The following is a 9,653-nucleotide window of genomic DNA, read 5'->3' on the forward strand; positions in this document are numbered from 1 at the left end:
ACCACCTCGTCGATTCTGAGAAGCTCCTGAGGGCCTTGCTCGTCCAGCAGGATTTAGCTCTGCGCATGGAATAAAAATAGGGGCACTGAGAAGAAACACCCATAAGCTCCAGGACCTGTCGTTCTGTATTCAACAGCGACCCTCAACCACCTGTCCCACACCCAGAGTCAGCCCCTCCCCTGCGGTGCCCGCGGGCTCAGCATCGAGAAGGCCCAGCCCGGGGTGCCTGCACTGGGCGACGTCCTGTCACTGCTGGTTGTTCTGAGTCTGTCCCCCTATTCTGTAAACAGCCTTCAAGCTCTACGCACTGCACTTCTCCCTCAATAATCTGCGCAACTCAGAAGGAAAGTCCTGAGAAAGTTGCTGACGACCTTGATTTGGGCAGACACAGCCCTTGGTCCAAAGCTCCTGCACTTCCACCCGAGTTCTGGGGCCTCTCTCCACCCCCCCACCCCCCCACCCCCCCACCCCCGAACAACGACACCTGCTCAGTATGAATGACAAAAGCAGTTTATTGAAGATTCACCAGAGGATGGACAGAGGGAGTGAGGGGCTGAGTGGCACGCCGAGCGGCCCTCGTCCTGACTTTGCAGGGCCAGATGCTGTCAAGTGTCGGAGAATCGCGGTCCTGATGGGGACGGCACTGGGCTGGAGAGGCAGCTGTGGCGATAATTCTAGAGATGAAGCTCCTGGTCAGAGCCTCTCTGTCCATGGGGGGATGAGTAAGCGGACGCCCACTGCAGTGGCCTCCAGGCGCAAACTGAGAAGCTTCCAAACTCCAAGAGGTCAGAGTTCATGCCCTGGCGGAAAAGGTCATGCTGGGAGCAGAGAGAGTCCAGGGGGGCGTGCAGGTGACACTGGTAAGATGAGCCCCAGAGTGGGGGTGCCGGAGGGGATGAAGAAAGCACAGAGAACCAGGGCTGGCCCCGCAGGGCTCAGGGGCTGCAGGGACCCTGTCTCCTCTATCGGAAGGATCTCTTGCTCATGGTGGTGGAACAGATGACCTTGCTGCCGGAACTGCCACAGACGCCACTGCCGATCCCAAAGCCACTTCCACAGCTGGAGCCAAAGCCACTGCCCAGGCCAAACCCGGAGCAGCTTCCAAATCCTCCGCCCATGCCTCCAGCGCCGGCGCCACCACCGACCATGGCTGTAGGAGAAAAGCAGGGGACAGGGTTACTCCCGAGGTGCCGGCATCCAGGAGTCTTCACCCAAACTAAGGGGACAGAGGCCACGGTGGGGGTGGGAGGGGTACTTACAGATGTTCACGGTGCTCTGGCACTCCCCGGACATTCTGCGGGCGAGAGAAAGAGCCATGAGCCAGGTTTGCTTTGGTAGGTCTGTGGCAAGCACCTAGCCCATCCCCAGGCAGCCTCATGGCAGGCCTGAATGTGCAGCTGCCGTGGGCACTGCCGTGTGCCAGCACAACCTGGAGGCAAGTGCCAGCGGTGGTGCAAACTCATGTCCCTGAGCCCCTCCATCCCTCCAGTTGCAGCCCTGCCGCCCCGCACCTGCACTCCTCGCCCTCCAGCAGCTTGCGGTACGTGGCGATCTCCACATCCAGGGCCAGCTTCACGCTCATCAGCTCCTGGTACTCGCGCAGCATCCGGGCCAGCTCCTCCTTGGCCTTCTGCAGGGCAACCTCCAGCTCTGTGCGCTTGCTGTAGGCATCTTTGAGAGCCAGCTCTCCACGCTGCTCTGCATCAGCCACGGACGCCTGCAGAGTCTGGCACTGCAGACAAGGGCATGGGGCAGGTGATCGTCAGTGTCCTGCTGTCAAAGCCTCTACGCCTGTGCCCTCCCTGTGCCAGCTCGTCTTGGGTTAAGATGTCAGGATTCTGCCTGTCCTTCTCCCCTGCCTGCCTGGACTCATCTCATGCACACCAGGCGGGGCCTTCCAATTCCCCATGCCCTCCCTCCCCCACCGGCTGATTAGCTGAAGATGAACAAAGCTGAAGAAGAGCCAAGATCTATTGAATGGGGTGTGACATCATGTTAATCAGAATATTTCTGAAAAGATCTGGGTATGGATTATAAAGAGCTACAAATCCCCTGCAGACAAGCTCAAGATCTTCTGGTGATACCTTATCTGCTGGTATGATATGGAGACATCTGCCCCAGGCCCTGGCCCTGTCCTACAGCTGTAAGGAGGTGAGACCCACCTGCTTCTTGACGTTCTCGATCTCGGCCCGCAGCCTCTGGATCATCCTGTTGAGCTCCATGATCTCGGTCTTGGTGTTCTTCAGGCTGTCACCATGTTGGTCAACTGAACACTGGAGCTGCTCGACCTAGATCCCAGGGAAACATGGGGAACCAGAGGTCAGGGGTCATATTTGGGTAGGTTCTCTTCTTAAGAGTAGTTGTAGGTGTCAGGGATAATACACATGTCATGGAATCTCCTATCAGACCAGGATCGGTAACGCCTGGAAGATCAGAACATCTCTGGCTTCTCTTGACCTCAGCTGACGATATCAAAATCAGAGCCCCAGAAGTCACTCCCAAACCCCAAGAGATCCCCAGTACCCACCTTGATCTTGTACAGCGCCTCGGCCTCGGCCTTGCTCCTCTGGGCGATCTCCTCATACTGCGCCCGGACCTCAGCAATGATGCTTTCCAGGTCCAGACAGCGGTTGTTGTCCATGGACAGCACCACGGACGTGTCGCTGACGTGGCTCTGCATCTGGCACAGCTCCTGCAGGGAACATGCCTCACATCAGGCCTCCTGCACAGTCTTCCCTGCTCTCTGACACCAGTCTCACGTGGAGGCAGGGTTGGCATTCCCGATGTGTGAGGAGCAGGAATGGGGATAAATTTCTATGTTGAAATCAAGTGGTTGGTGACATCTGAAGACAGAAATCAACGCTTCTCTACTGCCCCCTGGGAACCACAGGCCACTGCACACCAGTGGGCATATTGTATGGAAGACACCCCAGGGAATAGATCCATTGGACCAGAACAGCTTTCAATTCTATTCCAGGCCTTCTGAGAGCTAATCATTGCTTCTACAGCAACATCAGGTCTTGCGAGTCTCTCCTGGACTCTCATTTCGACCCTTTCTAGTTGTGACCGTGCTGGGATCACACTGGCTTGACTGAAGGGATCTGGAATCCTTTCAAAGAACTGTGAATTCCAGCCAGCAGCCTGAGAGCTGGGGAGTGCCATCCCTGATCAGAGGGGGTGAGTCCTCACCGCAGCATAGAGGGCCCTCAGGAAGTTGATCTCATCATTCAGAGCGTCCACCTTGGCCTCCAGCTCCACCTTAGTCATGTAGGCGGCATCCACGTCCTGCAGAGGAGGAGGGAGGATAAGAGATGAGGTTCAGGACATACGACAGGGAGAGGGGTGTGAAGTGGCACCCAGAGGTGCTGTCAGCAGCAGTTAGGTGAGGAGCTAATCCAATCATCTCACATATTCTGCCCTGAAGCCACCTCCAGACACAGAGTCAGTTATCCAAGTGGCTTCCTCCCACTGTTAATTCCTTGGAAACTGGTTCCATCACAACTGGACAGTACCTGGCAGCTTGGAGTTGAGGCAGAGTGGACCAAACCCATGAATCAAGTCAAAGGCCACTCGCCAGAGAAGGGGAGCCCTCACTGCACTCCCCTGCCCTCCTGCATCTCTTACCTTCTTGAGGACCACAAAGTCATTCTCAGCAGCTGTGCGTTTGTTGATCTCAACTTCATACCTGCAGATGGGGACAGAGGGAAAGACCAAGGCCCCACAGTGAGCAAATGTCTTATAGAGCGCTGCTGCTGGTCTTCAAGCATCTGACTCTGCAACTATCCCACTAATGGCCCCATTTTCCTATGTCCAGAGCTATGCCACGCTGTGCACTGCTTTCTCTACCTCATTTAATATCAATTAATTCTCAAAACTTATAAGGTGGGGCCATTATCCCCAGTTTAAAAATGAACATAACGAAGGTTCAGAAAGGTTGAGCAACTCACCCAAGATCACGCAGCTAGTAAGGGGAAGAAACGGTATGAGATCAGCCCATCGATCTCTACAACCCACATGCTTCTGACCGAGCTATACTATTCTTCATCTGTTTGGTTTCTGACCTTGCTCGTATATGGCAAACTCAGCTCCCTGAATCCATCATTCATCTTCCATTTGGGACAATTTAGGGTTTTACTAAATTGATGAGAGCCTCACCCCATTGAAAGGGAACCAGACTAAGGGGGCCTTCCTAACCTTCTGCAGTCTCTCCAGAACCTCCCCGAGAGGAGCCCAGGAGCCTGGGAAGTGACCAAGCAGGATTTTGAGATGACATCCCTCAACCCGCCTCTGCCCCACCTACTTGGTTTTGAAGTCCTCCACACTGTCCTGCATGACCTTCAACTCAGACTGCAGGCGCCCTTTTTCATTGACCAAGGAGTCCAGCTGCTTCCTCAGAGCACTGATATAAGCCTCAAAGAAGGGGTCAAGGTTTTTGGTGGACGTGGTGGTTGTCTGCTGCTGGAGGAGTCTCCATTTTGTTTCCAGGACCTTATTCTGTTGTTCTAAGAACCTCACCTGTTTTTAAAAGACATGAGCCAACTGATGAGAGCCTGAAACTTTGGCGGGAGGGCTGACCAGGGCCAATGCTAACCCAGTCAATCCAAGCCAACCTGGCAGCCCAGGAGCCACCCAGGAGGGCTCCCATATTGCAACCTCAGGTGCCATCCACTGCGCTCAACAGAGGGCTTCTCCTGCACCCGTGGCCACGAGAGAGGCCACAGAGCAGCAGGGTCTGACCGTGCGGCAAGAACAACTTCCTGGCCACAGGGACACTGAGAAGAAGATTGAACTTCTATGACGTGATATGACAAAATTAGGAGATACAACCAAACCAGCATGGGGTTATTGAATGTTATTTGAATTTGAAGTGCTCCTTACCCAAAGCAAAGAAGTGATAAATTCACTGGAGATTTTTTAAATAGGCTGACTTCTAAGTGGTCCTGGTACATCCCATGGACCTGGATACAGCTGCTAGATGAAGGCCCTAGACATATTCTGAGTCTCAGGTCAATTCCATCATGCAAGGGGACCGCCCTGAATGCCCCCATCTCCATGGACAGACCTAGCAGGTAGATCGAGGCAGCAGCTCAGCATGCCACTTCCACTTTGTGTGCCTCAGCATGGAAAGGAAAGCTGGCAAGAGTGACAGGTCACAGTTCTGGCCCAAAAGGTGAGCTAAGACCAGGAAGCACCAAACCCTTGGTCTTGCTTTTATATCCATATGTCCTAGCATCACAGTAAAGCCTCTGTAAGCTGCTGTGGGTTATTCCAACTAAGAAGAAAAGCAAATAGTGCTACTCAGTCTCCTCTAGGATTATTCATTCTTTCCTGGAGTGTCTAAAAGAAGTCAGCCTTCGATGCATGGAGAAGCAGGGCCTCCTTGACCAAATGTGCCAACTCCCCCATTCAGATTCATCAATCTCTGAGTGACTCAGCTTTCTGGGGCTGGTCTGCCTGCTATCATCCACCATGCTTGGCTGAGATTGAGCTTACAGGATTAACTCTCTAGATCATGCATGGAAAAGGAAGTAGGACTATAAACAGAAAAACAAAGACCCACCACCCCCCTCTTCCCACAGACCCAGAAATGAGCAATTTTGCCCAGTTTGCCCAGAGTGAGGAGGATGAAAGAGGAGGTTCCAAGGTCCTGGAGCCAGTCCCTTTCTCATTGGGAAGCCAGCCTGGTTTTCTTCTGCTCCCAGAGCAAAAGTGCCAATAGTTAAATTAACTACTAGGTAATTACTAATTATTATCAACCATATTATTTCTGAAATATGAATCTGAGAAAATTCCACTTCATAGCCGGGCTGACCAGAACCAGGAAGGTTGAATGGTCTGCCCTGCATCACGCAGCAAGTCTAGGAAGCATCACTGAGCTGATGTGAGCAGCACATCTTCCCACCAGCATGGGGCAAGGAAATGTTCCCTCATGACTCCCCTGCGGCAGCGGGGGACAGAGACCCCAAGACATTGGAGGGTTTTGCCAGTGCCCCGGCAGGCTCACACCTGAGGAACCCACACTCAGGAACCCTGGCTGTCCCACCTCGTCTGCCCAAGGGGGCTGCTCACCTTGTCAATGAAGGTGGCGAACTTGTTGTTGAGGGTCTTGATCTGCTCGCGCTCCTCAGTCCGCACCTTCTGGATCTCAGGGTCGATCTCCACATGGAGTGGGGTCAACAGACTCTGGTTGATGGTAACTTCCTGAATGCCCCCAGGAGGGCAGAGAGGGCCACCCCTTCCATTGAAGGAGCCCCCGAATCCGCCAAAGCCGCCAGTGCCGAAACCGGCACCAAAGCCACCAGCCCCGAAACCGCTGCCAGCCCCCAGGCCAGAGCCTGGCCGGCAGGTGGCCATGCTCATGGAGATGCTCTTGCTGCACCCAAGGTTGTAGAGGCTCCTGCTGCCAAAGCCCCCAGAGGAGCAGCGGCCTGCGCCCCCGGACACGGAGAAGGAGCTGAAACCAGACTTCTTGCCCCCACCTACGACGGCCGAGCCACAGCTAAAGCCCTGGGACCCGCCTCGGACACACTGCTGTCTGGAGATCATGGCTGGAGAGGAGAGCAGAGCTCGAAGTTGTCAGAGAGAAGCGAGAGATGCCAGACCTGTGAGTGCTGAAGCCCTCGCCCGGGTCTCTTATATGTGCTGGAGGAGCAGGGCTTGGTTGCAGGGGCATAAAGGGAAAAATCCGAAACATCTCTGGGCTTGGCCTTTGGCACAGGCCCATCCTTCTCGCACCTGCTGAGCATGTCACCTAACACACCTACAGAAGTCATTCGGAGGGCAACCGCTTATGGGAGCTCGCACACTCCCCTCCAGCAGAACCTGAACCAGCGCCCAGGGGCTTTCCGGTTCAGAGGCCCGGGCGGGCTGGCCCTCCAGGCCCCCCACCCACTGCACCTCCAATCTCACTGCCTCCCAGCGGCCTCCCTGCTCCAAAGACGTCAGCTCATCCCTCACAGAATTTGGAACCTGAAGACCAGCCTTCCAGGGCACAGCTCAGCAAACTTTGAGCAAGTCACTCTGTGAGGCTCAGTCTCTTCACCTGGAAATTGGAAATAACACAAATATTTGCCTTCCCCTCCTCACAGCTCACAGTGATGTTACAGTTAACCAAGTGCTTTGTAAGTGGTCCGAGGCTGCACGTGTAGTCCATGTCATCATCACTTCCACATGCACGTACAAGGGGCACAGTCCATTGTCCGGCCTTCCAAACCTAGGCCAGCTATTGAGACCTGACACAGCTATTGAGAACCTACTGTGTGCCTACTGTGAGCATGGCACTGGGGGGCTGAGTAGATAGACGTGACGAGGAGGCCACAACGCAACACTGGCCCCATGAAATCTCTCTGCCTAGAGGCCTCGGGACTCACTCCTCCACCCACGTCCAGGTCTGCAGGGAGGGCTTCCAGCCAGCATTCTCCAGGCTGGGCTCGTTGCTGCTCCACGCGCTGACCAGCTGCTTGCTGGCCTCCCCAGGACATGGTACCTTCTGTTTTCCCGTCATGGGCCCCAACTTCAGGGCAGGGCTTCTTAACTATTTTGGTGCTGAAGCCCCTGGAGCAAAATTGTGAAACCTAGGAGTAGAGTTTTCAACTACAAAATCCTAGTTATAAGCACAAATTGAAATTCTTACCCACGAAGGGCGGCAGAGCTGTCCAATCCCACGCGTTGCCGTGAGCTAGCTGCCTTTTGGCGGGTCACTTACCTCTCTGAGCCCACTCAGCCATCAGCTGCTCTGGAAAATGAGACACCTGGTTCAGAGGTGTCCCCACACTCTGGGCCACCTGGGCTTTGCCAGTACCACTGATAGGAGAAATTAGAAAAATCTGTCCTCAAGCCCCCTGAGATTGTTACTCTAAATCTGAGAAAGAGCAGTGACAGGGCCTGGATAATTCCCACAGCCAGAGCTGACAATGACCGAATGAAAGTTGACTGTGGAAAAAATGACCAGCTCCCTCCACAGAGAGAGAAAGGGCAGGCCCAGGGGGTGAGAGGAGGTCAGTGAACCCAGGCCCAGAGGACAGGGCTGCAGAGATGACAGGGGTCTCCACCAGCTCCTTCTCTCTCCATCTCTACCCCCATGTCCTGCTTCCTTGCCCACGTCTTAGCTCTACTTCTGATGACCTACCTGCATCCCATCTACCTCAGCCTTTGCTGAGGTCTTCCTGCCTCTTCCAGGAAGGCTCTAAGTAAATGGAGGGGTAGAGGAAGCCCTGGGTGCCATGTATAGGACCCGGGACTGCACATCCACCCTTCCCATGAATATCTATGGAGTGCCAACCTTGTGCTGGGCACCGTGCTGATGCTTTAGATACATGATGTCATTTAATCTTCCTGGGTCTCTGCACCTCCCACTCATAGCTCTGTCTCTCTGCCACCCCGGGGGGCCTGCCAAGACTTCATGGGCTAGGAGGCAGATTTGCATCCACACAGGTGAAGCCCCAAGGTGGCTTGTGATCCCTGTGTCTTGTAACCTGTGGCTGTGCCCTTCTGGAACTAAGAAAACATGGTATCTTGTAGCTACAATTGTGTCCACTTTTGTCCAGCAAACCAGGTAAAAGGGATTTTCTGGAAGAAAACGTACAGTGGACCCTTAACCAGCATGGGGGTTAGGGATCCCAACCCGCCCCCACACAATAGAAAATCCAGACATAACTTTTGACTCCCAAAGCTTAACTACTTAACCACTATCCTGCTATTGACAGGAAACTTTACTGATAACAAAAACAGCCAATGAACACATATTTTGTATGTTCTATGTATTATAAACTGTATCCTTACAATAAAGTAAGCTAAAGAAAAGAAAGCCTTATAAGAACATCATAAGAAAAGAAAAAGCATTTACAGCACTGTACTGTATTGATTCAGACTGTAAGCTAATGTCTCTCTATAAGATCAATCGGCTGTCAATAGCCACATCAGTATGTTTTATAGGAGACAAAACACTGCAGACCTTATGCGACTTACTGCTATTGGGGAAAATAGTATTTGGGGGGACATATCCTCATGTAAGTGGACTGACGTAGTTCCAGCCTATGCTGCTCAAGGGTCAACTGTGTAGAATGTGATCAATTTTATTTTGTGCCTGTAGGACGCACAATTGAGGTAACTCTTATGAAGGTAACTAGAAACTGAGCCAGACGCCATCCCTGAGACAAAAAGTACGATGCAGGGGGAGGCTGCAGAGCTTTCAGGGGAGAGTGGATTGTCCTTTAGAGCTGCTGTCAAGTGCTGAACACGGGTGCTTGTCTTATAACGTTCCTCACCACAGCTCTGCAAAAGAGGAGCTACTATGCTCAGTCTGGAACTGCAGACATTGAAGCTCAGAGAAGTTGTGCGACTTGCCTGCAATCACACAGCGAGAAGTGGAGAGGAAGGAGACCAGTCCTCTCTGTCAGACTTTAAAGCCTGTGACCTTGACCCTACACCACATGATTTTACCTCAGTGACTCTGTCCCACACACAATTGGGGAAAATATATGGTAACGAATACAGCCCCGTATATTCTGGTCCCGTGCACAGCAACGGGGCCTGGGCCCACAGCCTGCATTTTCTTGGCTCCTTCTGCCCTTAGTTTTTTTTTTTTAAGATTTATTTATTTATGCATATAAGAACTTGGGTGTAGACCAGAGGTGTGAGGGGTGAGAGGATTC

The 9,653-nt window shown here is 53.1% G+C and overlaps 1 protein-coding gene across 1 annotated transcript; it reads right to left on the reverse strand.

The window, feature by feature from the left end:
• Positions 1-962: 962 nt before the first annotated feature.
• KRT4 (keratin 4) lies at positions 963-6,546 on the reverse strand. Its single transcript, XM_037514803.1, has 9 exons — positions 6,070-6,546; positions 4,301-4,515; positions 3,625-3,685; positions 3,190-3,285; positions 2,528-2,692; positions 2,163-2,288; positions 1,512-1,732; positions 1,260-1,294; positions 963-1,150 (listed from the first exon to the last, which is right to left on the reverse strand). The coding sequence occupies exons 1-9, from the start codon at positions 6,544-6,546 to the stop codon at positions 963-965; spliced, it is 1,584 nt and encodes a 527-aa protein (XP_037370700.1).
• Positions 6,547-9,653: the final 3,107 nt, after the last annotated feature.

Source organism: Talpa occidentalis, unplaced genomic scaffold, assembly GCF_014898055.3.
Source record: "Talpa occidentalis isolate TD23 unplaced genomic scaffold, MPIMG_talOcc4v2.1 talOcc4.16, whole genome shotgun sequence".
In the NCBI taxonomy this organism is placed as follows: Eukaryota; Metazoa; Chordata; class Mammalia; order Eulipotyphla; family Talpidae; genus Talpa; species Talpa occidentalis.

What these genes read in the sequence shown, in the direction of transcription:
- KRT4 (XM_037514803.1), bottom strand. Translation starts at nt 6,546, where the DNA reads ATGATCTCCAGACAGCAGTGTGTCCGAGGCGGGTCCCAGGGCTTTAGC. An exon ending in ACTTTGTGGTCCTCAAGAAG is followed by an intron (nt 3,286 to 3,624) that starts GTAAGAGATGCA and finishes CCTCCTCTGCAG; the next exon opens with GACGTGGATGCCGCCTACAT. An exon ending in TCGAGAACGTCAAGAAGCAG is followed by an intron (nt 1,733 to 2,162) that starts GTGGGTCTCACC and finishes CCTTGTCTGCAG; the next exon opens with TGCCAGACTCTGCAGGCGTC.